Source organism: Sporothrix brasiliensis, assembly GCF_000820605.1.
Source record: "Sporothrix brasiliensis 5110 chromosome Unknown Cont14, whole genome shotgun sequence".
In the NCBI taxonomy this organism is placed as follows: domain Eukaryota; kingdom Fungi; phylum Ascomycota; class Sordariomycetes; order Ophiostomatales; family Ophiostomataceae; genus Sporothrix; species Sporothrix brasiliensis.
Genome location: NW_024467133.1, coordinates 876,046 through 894,084, shown reverse-complemented (window position 1 = coordinate 894,084; position 18,039 = coordinate 876,046). Strand labels below are relative to the sequence as shown.

General features: G+C 58.8%; 7 protein-coding genes across 7 annotated transcripts; 4 read left to right on the top strand and 3 right to left on the bottom strand.

Moving 5' to 3' along the window:
* Nucleotides 1-1,120: 1,120 nt before the first annotated feature.
* On the top strand, nucleotides 1,121-2,423 carry SPBR_03756 (histidinol-phosphate aminotransferase; the record flags this gene model as incomplete). Its single annotated transcript, XM_040762046.1, has 2 exons — nucleotides 1,121-1,197; nucleotides 1,265-2,423. The coding sequence occupies 2 exons, from the start codon at nucleotides 1,121-1,123 to the stop codon at nucleotides 2,421-2,423; spliced, it is 1,236 nt and encodes a 411-aa protein (XP_040622946.1).
* A 206-nt stretch (nucleotides 2,424-2,629) lies between these two features.
* On the bottom strand, nucleotides 2,630-4,130 carry SPBR_03719 (acyl-CoA dehydrogenase; the record flags this gene model as incomplete). Its single annotated transcript, XM_040762009.1, has 2 exons — nucleotides 2,630-3,781; nucleotides 3,873-4,130. The coding sequence occupies 2 exons, from the start codon at nucleotides 4,128-4,130 to the stop codon at nucleotides 2,630-2,632; spliced, it is 1,410 nt and encodes a 469-aa protein (XP_040622945.1).
* Nucleotides 4,131-4,887: 757 nt separating this feature from the next.
* Nucleotides 4,888-6,512, bottom strand: SPBR_03696 (mannan endo-1,6-alpha-mannosidase; the record flags this gene model as incomplete). Its single annotated transcript, XM_040761986.1, has 3 exons — nucleotides 4,888-6,114; nucleotides 6,234-6,301; nucleotides 6,425-6,512. The coding sequence occupies 3 exons, from the start codon at nucleotides 6,510-6,512 to the stop codon at nucleotides 4,888-4,890; spliced, it is 1,383 nt and encodes a 460-aa protein (XP_040622944.1).
* A 3,135-nt stretch (nucleotides 6,513-9,647) lies between these two features.
* Nucleotides 9,648-10,243, top strand: SPBR_03856 (uncharacterized protein; the record flags this gene model as incomplete). The annotated part of the gene is made up of 2 exons (XM_040762146.1): nucleotides 9,648-9,689; nucleotides 9,767-10,243. The coding sequence occupies 2 exons, from the start codon at nucleotides 9,648-9,650 to the stop codon at nucleotides 10,241-10,243; spliced, it is 519 nt and encodes a 172-aa protein (XP_040622943.1).
* A 464-nt stretch (nucleotides 10,244-10,707) lies between these two features.
* Nucleotides 10,708-12,565, bottom strand: SPBR_03665 (uncharacterized protein; the record flags this gene model as incomplete). The annotated part of the gene is made up of 3 exons (XM_040761955.1): nucleotides 10,708-11,438; nucleotides 11,508-12,055; nucleotides 12,543-12,565. 3 exons carry the CDS (start codon nucleotides 12,563-12,565, stop codon nucleotides 10,708-10,710), a joined length of 1,302 nt encoding a protein of 433 aa, XP_040622942.1.
* A 1,447-nt stretch (nucleotides 12,566-14,012) lies between these two features.
* Nucleotides 14,013-15,466, top strand: SPBR_03731 (RNA polymerase-associated protein LEO1; the record flags this gene model as incomplete). The annotated part of the gene is made up of 2 exons (XM_040762021.1): nucleotides 14,013-14,351; nucleotides 14,423-15,466. 2 exons carry the CDS (start codon nucleotides 14,013-14,015, stop codon nucleotides 15,464-15,466), a joined length of 1,383 nt encoding a protein of 460 aa, XP_040622941.1.
* Nucleotides 15,467-16,023: 557 nt separating this feature from the next.
* Nucleotides 16,024-17,949, top strand: SPBR_03653 (TAG lipase; the record flags this gene model as incomplete). Its single annotated transcript, XM_040761943.1, has 1 exon — nucleotides 16,024-17,949. The coding sequence occupies one exon, from the start codon at nucleotides 16,024-16,026 to the stop codon at nucleotides 17,947-17,949; it is 1,926 nt and encodes a 641-aa protein (XP_040622940.1).
* Between the last annotated feature and the right edge of the window lie 90 nt (nucleotides 17,950-18,039).

Genomic DNA, 18,039 nt, shown 5'->3' with positions numbered 1-18,039 from the left:
GAACCATAATACGATGTCAACAATCGGAGCCAAAGCTTGAATGCTTGAAAGCTCGCGCGGCCAAATGGCGCGGTAAACGGGACGGCAAGCCGTTAAACAGCGGTAAACGGTGCTCTTAACCAAAGGTTCCGCCCAAGACGTGACCCAAGCAGCCAACTACTGGCATTGTCTTCGCTGTTCGTCTCTTGTTTCTTCTCTGCTGCGGTGTTCCCCTCGTCTTGTTATACTCGACGATCGTCGCCGTTAGCGCAATTTCCTCACCGGACATCAGCCTGAATTGCTAAGCAGAGCTGCCGCCCGCCCGACTGTCACGGTTACACTGCAGCGGGTCTGGGCCGTGCTGTCAGAACCAGATCGTGAATTCGGCAATCCAGGGTGATCCCCGCTGCTGTACAAACGTCTAGCTGTCGCCTCGAAAGGGGGTCGACAACAAACTGCTAGCCGGTAGTTTCATCGAGAAAACGAATACGCCAGGCCGATGATTGACAGAAGCTGTGAAGTCGGAACATATACGACGTCAATGGCAAGCTGTTGTGCTCATGCGCTAGTGTCATATTGCAACCGTATCTGAAGGTGGGATGAAGCATTGACATCTGGAGAGCATGTCTGAGTTGAGAGACTGTGTGTGTTGTTTTGTTTAGTCCAGAACAAGCTCACCCACAGAATGGAATAAGGAATTAGCTGAAGGGAAGTGGCCACCTACAGTCGTGCCTTCCTTTCCCGCTCCTGCCCTGAGGAATTGGCGAATGACGTTGGCGGCAGGCAAGTGCGATAAGATAGGGCGACTAAGAGGGCAAGAGCAGAGTCATAGGGCTCCGGGCAGGAAAGAGCCCCCGCTATCGGCGGATTTTGGCAGCCAAACAGCCATCCGCGGACATTCCGTTTTTTGCAGACTTCTGTTTGAGTGACTCAGACGACCACAACAGACGACGACCAGACGAGCAAAGACTCATCGTGGTCGCTACACAAGCGCACCGCAACTTAGCGAAGCGCCTCTATAAGTCGACAACAAATCCGGAGAACTGAAAGCTGAGAGGGGTCCCGATCGACCGACAGCCATAGTCTCCTCCCGGCACATCTTAACGACTTGACACTTCCAATATCCTCCACATCGCCCACCATGTCGCCGGCCTTCAACCTCCAGACGTGCGCGCGGCCAAACATCCTAGCCCTCGAACCGTACCGCTGCGCAAGAGAGTGAGTTCCGACGCATTTTTGCCCCCCACAACCAATCGCCTTGGTCGTCTTCTAATATGCTTTCCAGCGATTACAAGGACGACGGCTCCAATGTACTGCTCGATGCCAACGAGAACGCTTATGGACCATCACTTGGCGCCGGCTCCGCCTCCTCCTCCCTCGCCGCCGAGGCCGAGGCGACCGGTCTTGATCTGCTCGGCCTCCACCGCTACCCCGACCCCCACCAGGCCGATCTCAAGCAGCAGCTGTGCACGCTGCGCAACACGCACGCCCACACGGCCAAGACGCTGACGCCCGAGAACCTGTTTGTCGGCGTCGGCAGCGACGAGGCCATTGACGCGCTGCTGCGCTGCTTCTGCGTGCCGGGCCGCGACCGCATCCTGGTGTGTCCGCCCACGTACGGCATGTACAGCGTCTCGGCGCAGGTCAACGACCTGGGCCTCGTCAAGGTGCCGCTGACGCCCGCGCCCGCGTTTGGCGTCGACGTCCCGGCCGTGCTGGCAGCGCTCACGGCGTCCGTCGCGGCGAGCGACTACGACATCAAGGTGGTGTACCTTTGCTCGCCCGGCAACCCCACGGGCAGCGCGCTGCGCAAGGAGGACGTTGCCGGCGTGCTGGGCCACGCGACGTGGAATGGCATTGTCGTGGTCGACGAGGCGTACGTCGACTTTGTGGCCGACCAGCACAGCGCGTCGCTCGCCGAGTGGGTGCTCGAGTGGCCCAACCTGGTGGTCATGCAGACGCTGTCCAAGGCCTTTGGCATGGCCGGCATCCGGCTCGGCGCTGCGTTCTGCGCGCCGCCCGTCGCCCGCCTGCTCAACGCCTTGAAGGCACCCTACAACATTGCCAGCCCCACGAGCACGCTCGCCCGCACCGTGCTGGGCGCCGACGGGCTGGCCGCGATGGCCGCCAACCGCGCGAAGCTGGTGGCCCAGCGCGACCGCCTGGTGGCTGCGCTCCCGCAGATTCCCGGTGTCGGCCGGCTCCGCGGCGGCACCGAGAGCAACTTTTTGCTGTACGAGATGCTGAACAAACAGGGCGAGCCCGACAACGCGACGGCGCTCGCCGTGTACACAAAGCTGGCCGAGCAGCGCGGCGTAGTCGTGCGGTTCCGCGGCAAGGAGCACGGCTGCCTGGGCTGCCTGCGGATTACCGTTGGCACCGAAGACGAGGTGACAAGATTCCTGGAGGCGCTCAAGACGACGCTGGCCGAGGTCAGAGTGTAAAAGAAGCAATTATAGATTTGAATTTCTGCAAGCGTTTGCATTAAAATGCATTGTGCAATTTCTTTATTTTTTCGGGTTTATTTTTTGAATTTTTTGAATTTTTTGAATAATTTCACCTTATTTTTGGACATCTCATTTCGCTCTGACTTGCGACATTTTTGTATCCATTGTTCATGTACATGTCCCTGCATCCGAACGACTCCCTCCTAATAGCTCTTTGGCAAACCAAGGGCCTTTTCGGCGACAAAGTTGCGAATCATCTCGCGCGACACCGGCGCCAGCCGCGGCACCAGACTCTCGCGCAGGTAGCGCTCGACATGGAACGCCCGCGCATAGCCCATGCCGCCCATGGCCAGGACCGACCGCTCGCATGCCTGGAACGCCGCCTCGGCCGCCAGGTACTTGGCCATGTTGCACGCCACGCCCAGGTGCGCCGGCAGCTTGCCCTCGCCCTGTGCCGTGTGCGCGTCGTACTGCGCCGCCGCGCTGTACACGACCAGCTTGGCCGCCTCCAGCGCCATCCACGCCTCGGCCAGCGGGTGCGCCACGCCCTGGTACGCGCCCACCGGCTTGCCAAACACCACGCGCTCGCCCACGTAGGCCACCGCGCGCCGCAGCGCCGCGTACCCGAGCCCCAGCGCTTCGCCGCCAATCAGGCACCGCTCGGCGTTGAGCCCGTGCAGCACGATGCGGAAGCCCTGGCCCTCGGCGCCCACCAGCGCGCCCGCGCCGTCCTCGACTTCGTAGTTGTCAAAGAAGACCTCGTTGGCGTCGACGGCGCGGCCGCCCATCTTGGGAATGGGCTGCAGCGACAGGCCCGGCTTCGTCGTGTCCAGCGGGATGCACAGCAGCGTCAGCGCGTCGTCCATCTTGTCCGCGTCGCCCTTGTCGCCCGGGCCCGTGCGCGCCAGCAGCACCATGCGGTCGGCCACCTGCGCCGACGAGATCCAGATTTTCTGGCCCGTGATGCGGTACGCAAAGCCGCCGTCCGGCGTCTCGACGCGCTCCGCCCGCGTGCGCAGCTTGCGCGTGTCCAGGCCGGCGTCCGGCTCCGTCACGCCAAAGCACGTGCGCCACTCGCCGGAAATAATCTTGGGCAGCCAGGCGGCGCGCTGCGCGGGCGTGCCGAAGCGCGACAGCGGCTGGGTCGCGTAGACGTTGGCGTGGATGGACTGGGCCCCGGCGAACCCGGCGCCCGACTCGGCAATGGTCTGCAGCATGGTCACGGCCTCGGACAGGCCCAGGCCGACGCCGCCGAGCTCTTCGGGCAGCGCGATGCCAATGTAGCCGGCGTCGGCAATGGCCTTGTGGAAGTCGCGCGGGTAGGTGCCGGTGTCGTCTCGCTCGGCCCAGTATTCCTGGCAGGTCAGTACAAAGCACTTATTTTATCTTATTTTTTTTTTTTTTAGTTTTCTTTTTGTTAATACATTTTTATATGGCCCAACGTACATCGGGAAAGTCAGCGCAGACGCGGAAGACGGCCTCGCGCACTTGGCGTTGGGTCTCGGACAGACAGCTGGCGTCCATGAGACTCAGTCGGGGGTCAGAGGCCGCACTGCCGCCGGCCGAGGCCATGTTCCGACGACCAGAGACAGCCCATGCCGGTGACACAGCTTTCCGTAGTGGCCGACACAATCGGGCAGAGGTTAGCCGGAATGCCGCACTTCGGACGACAGCGCCAACAGGAAATGGTTTGAGAAACGACATGGTAGCGGCGGGAGGCAGAACAAGCAGGAGGATGTGTCGCAATCGTTGTCAACGTGGACAAGATTGGACGGCCTTAGCGAAACAAATAAAGAAAGGAACAGCTCTGGCTCGAGTCGGCGTTTTGCTCCGAAGTCGTCTCGCGGTCGTGAGGGGGGCATTTAAACAGAAATCATAGCCTCGGCGACTAAGACCAGCGATGCCCAAAATGGGCGTGTAAGACGACTGGATTACTCCTAACAAGTTCAGGGCGGATCAGGCCGCGGCACAGCGCTATGCATCGCTAAATCCCTTGTAAGTTCCCCATGACTGGTGCAGCCGTGTCGCCTTTCGGGGAACATACCGAAGCTTTTGTTCCCACGCGAGCTCTTCTCCGCACTTATTTGATATAGCCGACTAAGACGAACTTTCCCCATATGGCAAGTGACATATGGCGGACGCCGTCTTAGTCTATCATGGATTGTTGTTTTGAGATTGATGCTGCTTGGTATATGCTGCAGAGTTTATCTATTTGAATCCTGGCCGACGAAACGGTGACTCCGTGATGCCGTCCACACGTTTTCTAAAAACCCAAATCTAAAAATGGCACGCGGCATGTCTACCTTCGTTTGTGCAAAGCAAAGACGTCTGCCTGGCGCGCCCCAATGTTTCCCAACTCCTTGCTGGTGAAGACAATACGCATAAGGGACATCGGTGAAACGAAACGCAACAAAAAATAAAAGACAAAGAGCGGGTTGACAGCATTTGGCCCCAAAAACAGCTATGCCATGCCGTAGGCAAACAAAGCACAGGCCATGCTGACGACCGTCCACCGCAGGTCGATGTGCGACATACCCCGCGGGCTGGCGTTTTTGGTTTTGTCTCCCGAGGGCGACGGCGCCGGCGCCGGCGCCGTTGGCGACGGTGACGGCGGGGGCGCTTGGTCTATGCCCAGCACCTTGTTGAGCCCCAGGAGGCCCTGCACCGTCTCGAGCGCACACATCTCTTGGCCCAAGCCCACACTTCCGTCGAACCCGCCGACGTACCACTTCTGGCCGCATGTGGTGCCGTTTTGCGTCGGCGCTCCGTCAATGTTGGCGCCCGTGCAGGCCTTACCGGCAGCCGCGGCCGAGGCGCGCATGTAGTCGGTCACGTTGGGCGCCAGCGACGGAAGCACCTGGACGGACGAGTACATGAAGCGGGACAGGAATCCCTTGAAGGTCTTCATGTCCTTGGTACAGGTGCCGACGCCCTCGCAGGCGTGCTCCCACATGATGTTGGTCGCGTTCTTGTCGGGCGAGAAGAAATGACGGGCCGCGTCCAGCAGGCCCTCGGCACGCGTCTTCCATACGGCATCACCCGTATGATTGGCCAGCGCCGCGGCGCCGTACAGGAAAATGCCGTTTTGGTACGAGAAGCTGAGCGCGTTGATCTGCGTGCAGTTCGTGGCCGAGTCGGTGCCGTCATACACGTTGTAGTACTTGTCAATGATGCCGACGGCGTCCGTCCAGTCCCACACCTTTTGGGCCCAGTCGACGTACGTCTTGTTGCCAGTGAGCAGCGCCAGGCGTGCGGAGATGAGGAAGAAGCCGCCGTTGCTCGCCGAGTTCTTGTAGTTCAGGCCGTTGAAGTTGTCCGCGTAGATCTGCCACGTGAAGCCGCCCGCACACTTGGTCGTGTTCCAGCGCACGACCATGTTGTTCCACACATTGATGCTCAGGTCCAGCCAGCTGGGCACGCCCTTGGGCGTCAACTCTGCGGGCTGCGTAAAGTTGTGCTCCGCAGCAGTGAGCACAGTGAATCCCCAAAAGGCCTGGTCGTCGTTGCCCTCGTCGAGTTCGTGGGCCGGCACGATAAAGTCGTGGGCGGGGCCGGTGTTTTGCAAGATGGCCGTCGCAACAATGTCGTCGTACGTGGTGTCGTTGGTGTAGTACGAGTAGTCCAGCATCGCACCCATCAATGCACCGGCCTCCCACCAGTAGTATGGGTCTGGCAAGTCAGCAAAACTCTGGGAAGCGGAAGATGTTAGCAAGCCGTACGATTACTGTGACGTTCATTTTGAAGTGCATCCCCGTATCGAGTTTTGCAGGGGAAGGGGGGAGGGGGGCACTGAGAGAGACCACGTACCGATGCGTTTCCAGAGTAGTACGACATGGCGCCCTTGGCCAGGGTGTTGGCAACCCCAATGATGGAATCTGGAGAGTCTGTTAGTGACTTGCAGATGATGTACGCCGTAGCACAGAGCCACTTTGGAGGCAGTGACAAATGTGAACTGTCAACTGTCGTCCTCGTCGACCGGACGGGCCGGGGAGACGTACCGGTTTTGTTAACGGCCAGATCTGCCGGCGCAACGGCGTCGGCAGCCGCCACGACAGCCGCCAAAAAGGCCGCCTTGACCAACAACATGATTGCTGTGCTATGGTTTGAAGTGCTTGAAGAGGATGAAGAACCAAGAAAAGGAAAGCCAGAGGAATGCCGGAAGACTGGCGGTAGGTACGCTGCCGTTTTCTGGAACCACGACGGTCGAGCCGTCGTTTCTATTCGCCGAGGGTGGTCGATTGCCAAAGACAAAAGAGAAACATCAATGACGAGTAACAAAGATGACAGGCAAAGAAAGCAAGATTGTCGTAATCAGCAAATAGCTGTTTGTTATCCAAGATAAAGGGAATAAACAGGTTCCACCAGGGAGAAGGAAGAGAAAGTAAAAAATAAAAAGGAATCAGAGAAAACAAGTGGAAATGAAGATGAGAAAAGCAATAGAAAACCAGAAAGCAATAAGCTGCTCTTGATCCAAGAAGTGAGACGGCCAAAAAAAAAGAGGAAACGGGGGAACGAGGGACGATGAAAACGCAAAGGGAGTGGAATACGAGAAAATGACGCCTCAAAACAGACTAGGGGCGTAGCTTCCTTCGCATGCGCTGTGAGGTGAGCAAGTGGGACCGGTGGACAGACAACGGCGGAAAGAGCGACCCAGAAGCGGCTGAACAGAGAGTGACAAAGAAGGAAGGAACGAATATGATAAGACGGCGGCGAGAAAAACAACCGGGAAAGAGCCAGCGGACCCGGACGTTAGAAAATGATGGGAAAGGAAGGCACGACGTGCGAGGCCAGCCGCCCTTGCAAGGGAGCGGCCAAATATAGATGCTGAACAAAGAGGACGACAAAACACCAAAGACGCCACTCAGGTACCGATGCGCAAAATACATCCCAAATCTCGAACCAGCCGAGCTGGCGTGCCTGGACTGCAACGCTGCGGTGCCATTGTTCCCGCTTTTTGCTGTATTGAGGAATGTATTGAAGCCTAAGCAAGAAGTAAGTACTCCGTCTCTCCGTACAGCCAAAAGGAAAGAGCTACCGGCGCGTGGCGAGGCTGACATTTAGGGCTTTTTAGAGCAAGCGCGTCTTGGCACGCTTATGTATTGGGGACCTTTTTTGGTGACTTCAGGCCATTGTGCCTTTTTGTCGTACCTTTTTTACTTTCTTTTTTGGCGCCGTCCGGGTTTTGTTTTCTGTCTAACGAGTGGCGATGGCTACGGCGAGGAAGAAAAGATGGTCGTTTCACGTAGTTCACGACTGGGCATCAGAGTTTTCCATCCGGCGCAGAACTACAGATCAGGTATGCGCGTTTCGCCGACATAATCGTGTTGTTTCCACCTCCTCTGTTGTTTCAACGTTTCACGTCCCACGAACCATGCACCAATCAAGACCTCGCCGCAGAGTGGGCTGGCCAAAGTACGGCCCTACCGGTGGGGCCTTGAAATCCGGTCAAGACAAACCTCCACGCCCAACTATTTTGGTCAACGGCGAATCGCTGACAAAAACAGTCAAACTTCGCTGTCCTCTCATATCTCGATGGGCAACACAGCATGTAAAGTCTGGACGATCCGTTTTACACGTGGCTAAGACACGACGAAGGGTTGGCAGCAGGTACAGATGCTGGAGCAGACATGGGGCGACTCAAAGTCCGTTGTCTGGCTGGCCTAATGCAAGAATACGAACACACAGACACGCTGCTCAGGGGCCTGCATGTCTGAAGATACAAGTAACATGTAAACCTATCACAGCAAAGTACAAAGTATCGTTGTACGGAGCAGTTCTATGCTGCAACGCTGTTGTCCGTTGGCTCGAATGTTGCACTTTCTGTCGCCATAGTATGGCTTGTGCGAAATATTGAAATTAGCATTACCATATTTCGATAGTAAACGAGAAAACCGAGTCGTTGGCTGTGGTCTAGTGCGTTTCCGGAAACTTTCACCTGGCTCTGACAGGGGTTTGGGGCTGCGGCTGATAGGCTGAGGCTGAATGTTCAACGATGAGATGAAACAAAACAATTGCATGCGACGATGGTGCGAAATGCCAGGGTCAGAACGACGAGGAGGCATCACTCATCGTACAGCTTCTGAACACATTGTGATAGGAAACTCATAAAGAGACAAAAGATAAAGAGACAAAGAGACAAACAACTAATATTGATAGCACAGAAAGAGTACATCGGACAAGAAAAGGAAGAACGTTGCGATAAGTATAACGTGAAAAGCAAAAAGCGACGAATACAACTGGCCTTGGCTCGCAACCCCTGAATGCTACTTTGGGCCCCATTTCTGCGCTCTGCGAGTTGACGTCTTGCACACGCCGATGTGGCTGACCTAGAGCTCGATTACTACGAGACATATGGAGGGACGGCACCCTCATGATACTGCCACTGACCCGGCCGGTCAGAGCTCAGAGCTCCGGAGGTGACCTTGGCCGATATTTTTCCAAGCTAAAACGGAAGCTGCCGTTCCGGCTCGGTAACAGCAGAGCACGGGCCGAAGTATTGTGCCACATAAATGAGGGCCCCTCGATTCTATCAAACACCAATTGGCCGGACTCTGCATTGTCTGCAACGATTGCTATCCTCCTAGAGGCGTGAACCCTTGGGGGGCAGGACGGTCTGTGTGACGACGATGCCTAACGTCGCCTCCATTTTCCAATATATTGCTGACGGATTCGCATAGATCGAATGCACCCTTGAGCTCCTCCTGGTGTCGTTCGGTCGCTGTCTATGTTTTTCCACATTTGCCCAACTTCGCCAAAGGCTTCCCCACGGTACTAGACATGGATGACTGGGCCCCTCAATGACCTCAGCGCTCGGCTTTTTGATATTGCATGTTTCTGGACTGGCAATTGCTCCTAACATGATTAACAGCACGTCCGAGTTCCCCCAAATTTTGCCCCTCCCGCGTTGCACCGACCAACTGTGAACCCTCCGCGTCCCCGAGACGCTTTTACTATTCACGCTGTCTCTTTCCCCATGTCCCCATCTCGAATGTTGCTTCGTCAGCCTTTTCCCCTCTCCGCAAAGATCTGAACGATTAAACGATCGGTTTATGTTTTCGTTTGCTTATCTATTTATACCCACTACCCCATATCGCGGAGCGTGATCCCTTGTCTTCACTTTCTGAAGAGAATCCCCCAGACTTCTTGGCTTTCGCACCAAGCTCTAACTAGATCCTTAACAACACCTGTCCACCACCCACCCCACCACCCCCGACCGTCACCATGTCTTCGTTCCCCAAGCTGATCCCGGCTTTTACGGCTAGAGTTGGTCCACTCTCCCTGACGCAAGCACACACATTTGCTGGTAACGACTGCTGACTCACGCATACCCACCCACCCAGATCCCCATCCGCGCTGCCGACGCCGTCGGCTCCAGCAAGGGCGGCCTCAACCTCGTCCGCTTCGTCTCCGTTGACGAGGGCCACGGCGGCTCCCTCGTGTCCGAGCCGGGCTACCCCGTCGCGGTGGACGCCCAGTTCGTCCACGGCGCCGACTACATCCGCCCCGAGGACGACGGCAAGCGCCTGCGCCTCAACGTCAATTCTGTCTTGAAGCAGAAGGGCAGCGACGACGCCTTGCTCAACTACACCTACACAGGCCTCATTGAGATCACCGACGAGATCGCCAAGGTGCTGTCGGGCGCGCCGGGCGCGGCGTCGACGCCCCAGGGCCAGGTGTTCACGCAGGTCAACTTTGAGTCGGGCCACCCGTCGCTCAAGGTGCTGGGGACCAAGCTGTACGTGGCGGCCGGCCGCTTCATTGTCGAGGCCGGCCAGCCTGTGATTGTCGAGTACAAGATCAGCGAGGTGTCCGTGTAAAGTGCAGTGTCCGTGGAGTGGCATAAAGTCTGGGACAAAATATCAGTAACAACAGAGCAAGCAAAGTAAACAAATCGAAACACGACAAACAAGACAAACATTCAATGTAGAAACCAAAACGGCTGCGAACATGTCGGGGCGAGAAAACAAGAAAAAAATCCAGAAAAGAACGTTTCTTTATATGAAAGAGATACAAAAAAGTGCCATATATATGTAAGTGTTGCCATCAGCATTCGGATGGTTTACCGCCGTACAGCCCACCAACGAGATACCTCCTCAACTTGATATGATCCTGCATCATCAACCGTCACGAACCATCATCAGCACCAACCGCCTGCTTGGACAGACAAAACGCCGCAAATATGCCAAAACATAATCCACACGTGACTCGACCGGTAATGTCGTCGGCAAACATCAGGAGTGTCTTTTTGTCTTTCAAAAGAGGTCCCCCCTTCCCTGGACGTTTACATGGCAACACCGCTCAGCTGTAGTAGCCGTTCGCCGACCTGTACGTTGGCAAACTCGTAGGCCTTGGAGCCTTGTGGGAAGGTGCCGTTGGCGGCCCAGAGGTCGATCAGCGGCTGCATCGGCTCTAGCTCGTGCGGCTTGAGCATGTCGAGCGCCGTCGCCGTCAGCACAAAGTGGCTGAAGCAACTGTTGAGCTGCTTCTCGAGGTTGAGGTGGTAAAAGGGGTCGACAAAGTGCGCCCAGTACAGGTGCGCGTAGACACGGAACATTTGCCGGAAAATGGTCTGGCAGACATCGACAAAGTTCTCGGGGAACCCGCTGCGCTTGCCGACCCAGTCGCGCTGCGGGTCGCCGCCGCCGAGACCGCCGAGACCACCGAGACCGCCGCTCGACGACGACGAGACAAGGCCGGACAGCTGGGCCGGGGTGCCGTTGTTGCCGCTGCCCGTGGACAGGGCCGGGTTGACGGCGAACGAGACGCCCGAGGCTTCGGTGGGGAAGATCTTGGTGTCGTCAATCTTGCCCGAGATCCAGCGCTGCATGAGCGTCATGTACTCGTAGGCGGGCAGCTCGACGGGCTCTCGCCGGGCGTTGAGCCAGGTAAACGAGTGGTTTGTGCCGGCGGACATGCGCGGGCACGTTGTCGGGTTGCAGATGGACTGGCCGTCGTCTTCCTTTTCGTGCAGCACCCGCACAAAGTTCCACAGGTTTCTGTAATGCTCGACGACTGGACATGTTAGGACGGGGAGTTGGGGAATAGGCAGGGGCCGCTACAATAAATAAGCCAAACACGTACTCTGGTGTGCAATCCACTCGCCCTGCTCGACTGTCTTGGGCCGGGCACTCAAGGTCATAAAGTTGCCCTTGACGATGTGCTTTGCGTACGAGGGGTTGAGCCACAGCGGCAGCGGCCGCGGCAGGTGGTACGAGGTGAGCACCTCATCCGCCGTGGGAAGGATGGGGCGCAGACCGCCGGACTCGTCCATGCCGATGGTCTGTGCGAGGGACGGCGAATTGGGCAGCGGTGGCAGCTTGGCCAGGCTCGAAGCAGTCTGGCTTCCGGGGAGCGGCGGCAGTTCACCGCCTGCAGAACCACCGACGCCGACACCGATGCCGGACAGGTTCGACGAAGAGGTGGCAGTGCCAATATTGCCGTTGTTGCTTTGCGACTGGTTCTGGCTCTGGAGGAGGTTGCCGGTGCTGCCACTGGTGGGTAGGCCGCCAGCGGAGGTGGAGGACGGGACGCCGGAGGTAGGCGTCAGGGGTTGGCTGGAGGTGGACGAGGTTGGGCTCTTGTTGCCCGTGTTGGCTGTTCGTGCTGATGCGCCGCGAAAGCGGGCGTTTCTGGGGGCGTGTTAGAGAGGGCGGGGAAAGCTGTACAGAAGCGGACGCAGTGATGGATGCAGGGCGAGTGAACGATGGAACAGAAGAATGGTGACAAAGAATGGTCAGTGTTGTGTGCTGGGGCCAGGCTGACGATCTGCCAACAAGCAGCCGCCCGTTATAATATAGGACGAATAAGACGAACGTGCGCGCGCGGCAGCCGTCCCCTCGTTACTGTGTCGTCCGACAGCCGCTGGCCAAGTGCCATGTCCATCCAATAACGGCCAATGGCCCTTTACGCCCTGAACTCGTGAAATGACATCCATCATGCGAAACGCGTTTTCCACGGGGCTGCTTGGAAGATGTGCAGCACAGCCATTGAGGGACGGTATGTTGTTTGCAGGGAGCAGAGATCGAGAACAGGGAGAACAGGGAGAACAGGGAGAGCAGGGGGAACAGGAAGATCAGAGAGATCAGAGAGATCAGACAGGACAAAGAGTCGACTTACATTCCTGAAAAGAGGTTCGACATGGTCGGTTATGAAAGAGGCTCCAACAGCACAGCTGTTGGATTCGGGGCAGACGAGGCAAGCTCGCGAACAAAGAAAGGTAAAAGGGGCGGGGGACAGATGCTGGTGGCAGAAACAAAGAGGCGACAGGGTGTTGTGGCCGTGCCTATTCGTCGATTTGTCTTTTCGTCGAGTGGTTGGTGGTTCGCGTTCTGTGTTTCGAGTCGAAGGTCGAAGCGGCAGGGCATTGGCGGGGCGGATGGGGGGAGGGACGCACAGTCGAAACAGGAGGTCGGACGGGGGCGCTGTTGTTTCGAGAAGAGAGACTGGCAAGGCGGCAGACGCTCAGAGCACGGACAGAGACAACAAATTACCAGAAAGAGATCGAGATACGAAAAGCTCCAGATGCACAATATGAGAGATCTTGGAAGGGGGTCTGACTCTGGCAAAGTCCTGGCTCAGTGCGTATGGGCCGCGATATTGACCGTTGTCGTAGATGGGGTGCAGGCGGCAATCAGGGACGGCGAACGAGCGTCGTGGTTGATGTTGGCAGAACAGTTGAAACGGTCACAATTTGCTGGAGAGGATCCAGTGTCACAAGAGCCAAAGAGCCAAGGAGGGGAGTATGGGAACGAGGACGTGGTGGTGGGAAACGGGATCGACGCATCCAGAAAGAGAAGGAGAGCACAACAACGGGCAAAAAAGGGGAAGCGGGCAGCAACGGCGGTGAGGGGTGGTTCCAGTGGAGCTGGTGCTGGTTTGCAGCGCTGGCAGCGGGCGCTACTAGGGGCTATAGGGGTCGGGAGGGGAGAACAGGGGGAGGAAACGCCTGGCTTGGTCTGGGCGGGAATAGTGGCGGGTGCTCGCTGGGGATGCACTAGCGGAAAGGGCGCTCTTACGGGGGGGCAGGGGGCAGGCGCGAGCCAGGACTACCCAAGCGAGAAGGCGCTGCCGAGTAAATCCTACGCAGACGGAAAGAGGGAACAAACCAAGCACAGAAACTTCCATTTGGGGCAGTCGCCCTAAGACAATTTATCTACTGCAAATGAGGGAAGTCGCGCCATCTGTTTTCCTGGGAAGGCGGACATCTGCGTCCACTTACAGCTAAAGTTGAGGGACTACACGTGACCGCCGTTAACTAACAGTACTCCAGTTGTGTGGAGCTTGCTCCCTATTGTGCAGCTTTCCTCAATAGGCGGCGCCACACGCTGGAGGACTCCCTGGCGCGCCGCGCTTAACCCAACACGGCCAGCCTGCACCAGCCACAAGCAAGACAGATGCAAACAGCAAACGGCGAACAGCTCGTCGCGGCCGTGTCCAAATTTGGCGCCAAACTTTTGACCTCTTTTCGACCGTCGACTTTTCTGGCCAGGAAAGTCTGCGTCCACGGTTCGACTGCCTGTTGAGCTTCACTTTGTTCTCGCATCTGTTTGTATTTTATTTTCTTTTCCCCCCTTGTTTTCATGCACAATGTCCGACTCCGAAGGACACATCGAGTCGCCGGCGGCCGCGGCCGATTCGCCTGTGGCTTCGCCTCCGGCGGACTCGCCAATTGCCGATGACGACGACGCGATTGCGAGTGGCGATGACCTATTCGGCGGCGGTGACGACGATGACGAGGGCCAGCTGTCGGACCAGCCGCTGAGCGAGCACGGCCTCGACTCGGATGACGACCGAGACGAGGACGGCGAGCGCTATGGCGAGGACGGCGGGCGCAGCGCGCGACAGCAACAGCGGCAGACGCGCGAGGAGACGGAGATGGACGTGGACATGTATCGGCACAGGACGCCCAAATCGACGGACGGAAATGTATGTGAAGCGAGGACCGCTGGACCTCCACCTCTGACTGGACTGTCATGGCGGGTTGCTAACGTCAATAGCTCCAATCCCTGCGGATCCCCCCATTCATCAAGATGAACCCCGAAGAGTACCGCCCCGACACCTTTGTGCCCACCGACTTTGACCTGGAAAACTCCCTCGCCAAAAACCCGCACTCGGTCGTCCGCTTCCGCCGCGACCCCGAAACCGGCGCGGTCCAGAGCAACACCGCCATCTACCGGTGGAGCGACGGCTCTGTCACGCTTGCCGTCGGCGACGAGCACTTTGAAGTGCTGACCAAAGGCCTCGCCGACCCCGAACACCTCACGGAAAAGGGCGGCTACCAGGAGCTGCAGGACGCGCACTACTATGCCGCCGCCGCCCATCTGAGCAGCTCGCTGCTTCTGACCGTCGGCCACGTCACGGCCCAGTACAGCGTTCGTGCCAACCACACGGTGGCCGACGATGCCCTCAAGCGCCTGACCGATCGGCTGCAAGCGGCCACGCAGAGCCCCGACCACACCGCCAACATGATCATCCGGACCGTGCGCGACCCGGAGCTGGCCAAGAAGGAGGCCGAGCTCGCCGAGAAGGAGCGCGAGCGGGCCAAGCGGCGGCGCGAGACAGCGGCTGCTCGCCTTGACGGATCGGCGAGTGTCGGCGGGCGTTCGGGCTGGGGCGGCGGAGCGCTCTCGGTGGGCGACCTGGAAGGCGGTGGCCGCCGTGGAGGCGGCCGCCGCAAAGGCGGCTCGGGTGGCGCTGGTGCCCGCGCAAAGCGGCGACGAGACGAGTACGACTCGGACGACGAGCTGCCGCAGGGGGCGCGGCGCAACGACGAGTACGACAAGGGCGACGACTTTATCGCACCCAGCGACGACGATGTGTCGGACGAGGAGGGCGGGGAGGACGACGACGAAGAGGAGGAGGAAGAGGAGCTGGATGACGACGACGACGACGACGAGGATGACCGCCGTGGCGGCTCGTCGCACCGGGCCAAGCGGCAAAAGACGGCCGAGGCCGAAGACGACGACGCAGAAGGTGACGACGACCTGCCGGCCGCCCGGCGGAACCGGCGAAACATTATTGACGACGACGACGACGAGTAGTGTGGCGGGGGTGTGTAGCGAGCGGACGATGTTCTTTTTATATTTTTGCAATTTCTTTTCATTTCTTCGTTTTGTCATGATTCATATTACCTGGGAGAATCTGCGGTCTACATGTACGGAATTTGCATGGTATCGATTGGGGCTGTTTGTTGAAATCGCCGAAGCGGCGTCTTATAAAACGAAACAAAATCTGGCTCGGACGGTGAAAAATAGAGGCGTTTTGGTTGAATGCAAGGTATCCTTCATGCCGTTGGCTTGTATTCCATCGCAAAGTGTGGCGAGAATGCGTTGTCTCAGTATGACGCTCTAGACAGGTCAGTTTAGCAGCTTAGCGGGTCTCTACAGTGCTGAGCCTGTGTAGTTGCTCCTCCCACAGCGTGTTGTTCGCTGAATAAGTGGGGTTACCTGCCTCGACATCACATGCCAAACAACGACATCGTATTTCGACCGCCCTCTCGTGATGTGTCTTCGTACGTCAAACGTCCGCGTTTCCAACAACGATCTGCTCAGATGGTGAACTCGATCCCGTCCGGCACCCGCCACGTCCGACTCCGATCATGTCCGTGAACATCTGGATCTGGGGGATCATCACCAGCCCCCTCGTCCTCCTCCTCTGGCTGCATCGTCTCTACACCTACGTCGGCTCCCTCTTCACATGGGACCGTGGGCTCGCCGCGCTCTGGGACCGGCTGCATCACGCCGAGACCTTTGAGCAGTGGGAGGCGGCCGGCCTCGCGCTCGACCATCGCTACCGCATCGACACCTGGCGCAAGGTCGACAAGAGCAAGGCCTATGCCTGGGAGCTGATTGGCGACCGCCTCGCCGCGTTTGGCCTCGCGTTGCAGGCCGGCCATGTGCAGGCACTCGTGCACCTGCTGCAGTCGGGGCTGGTCCGCAACCTGGGCAACATCACCGTTCCGTCGCTGTACAACGCGTCCTTTGCGGGCACCAAGTATCTGATTGAGAACTACATCCTGCAAGTCTGCGAGATCATCCGCGACCTCGTCAACCTGCCGGGGCCAGACGCCGGCGAGCCTGCATCGAGTGTGTCCGGCTATGCGCTGGCGGCAAGCCACGCACCCGCGTCCTCCGAGTTGAGCCCCGAGCTGGCGCGCGCCGTGGCCGAGGGCCGCTGCCAGCTGCTTTCGGTCGGCGAGAAGCGGCGCCTCTTCAACAACCTGCGCCAGTCGTTCGGCCGCACGACGCTCGTCTTCCAGGGCGGCTCCATCTTCGGTGCATGCCACTTGGGCGTGGCCCGTGCCCTCTTCCTCCGCGGACTGCTGCCTCGCATTTTGACCGGCACGGGAACGGGCGCCCTGATTGCGGCGCTTCTCGGAACGCACACAGACGAGGAGCTGCCGGGCGTGCTCGACGGCGTGGGCATCGACCTGTCGGCCTTTGAGGCGGTGGCGAAGCGCAAGCAGCAGCGCCAGGATGCGGCCGAGGCCGAGGCGGAGTCGTCGGCCTTGCCGTTCTCTGCGGCGTTCCGCACGCGCTGGGAGACGCTGCATCGCCGGCTGCGGCGCTTCTGGAACGAGGGCTACTTTTTGGATGTCACCGTGCTGGAACAGTGCGTCCGCGACAACGCGGGCGACATGACCTTTGAGGAGGCCTACCGCCGCACGGGCCGCACGCTGAACATCACCGTCGTCACCGGCGGCGCTGCCGACGTGCCCTCGGTGCTCAACTACGTCACGGCGCCCAACGTGCTGATCTGGACGGCCGCCGTCGCGTCCAACGCCTCGAGTGTCGTGAGCGACGCCGCCACCGCCGCCTGGTACGGCCGCCGCCAGACGGCCATCCTGTGCAAGGACGTCGACGACCAAGGCCGCACCGTCATTGTGCCCTGGCCGCTCGCCGACGCGGCCCACTTCCGCCACTGGACCTACGGCAGCTACGGCACGCGCCACTCGCCGCTGCAGCGGCTGGCGCAGCTCTTCAACGTCAACCACTTTATCGTCAGCCAGGCCCGCCCGTACCTCGTGCCCTTCCTCGAGCCGTCCATGCACTCCCCCGCCATGCGCGGCTTCGCCATGGGCACGCTCGCCCGTGCCAATGCCTTTGTGGTGCACCACACCGGCCGCTTCGTGCGCCACCGCCTCGACCAGATGGTGCGGCTCGGCTGGCTGCCGTTTGCGCTGCGCAGACTGTTGCTGGACGAGCAGATCCCCAGCGGACACCTCGTGCTCGTTCCGACGGTGCCGCTGCACGACTACGTGCGCCTCCTCGACTCGCCATCCGCCGAGACGCTGCATTACTGGATCCACAAGGGCGAAAAAGCCGTGTGGCCGGCGGTGGCGGCTCTCAAGATCCGGTGTTCGGTGGAACTGGCACTCGAGCAGGCGTGCAAAGACTTGGCCGCCACGTCTACGTCGACACTGACGGGGAAGAGCCCGGTCCAGACCGACAGCCGGAGCGGCAGTGTGGCCCCCAAGAGGAAGTCGACAATACCCTGGGCTCCCGCAGATTCGTCAGCCCAGTAACGCATGCCGCTGTGATACTGATAGTGTACAGGCGTAAACAGGAATATACAGGCATTTGTGGGAATACATTGGCATAAAAGGATACGTGGA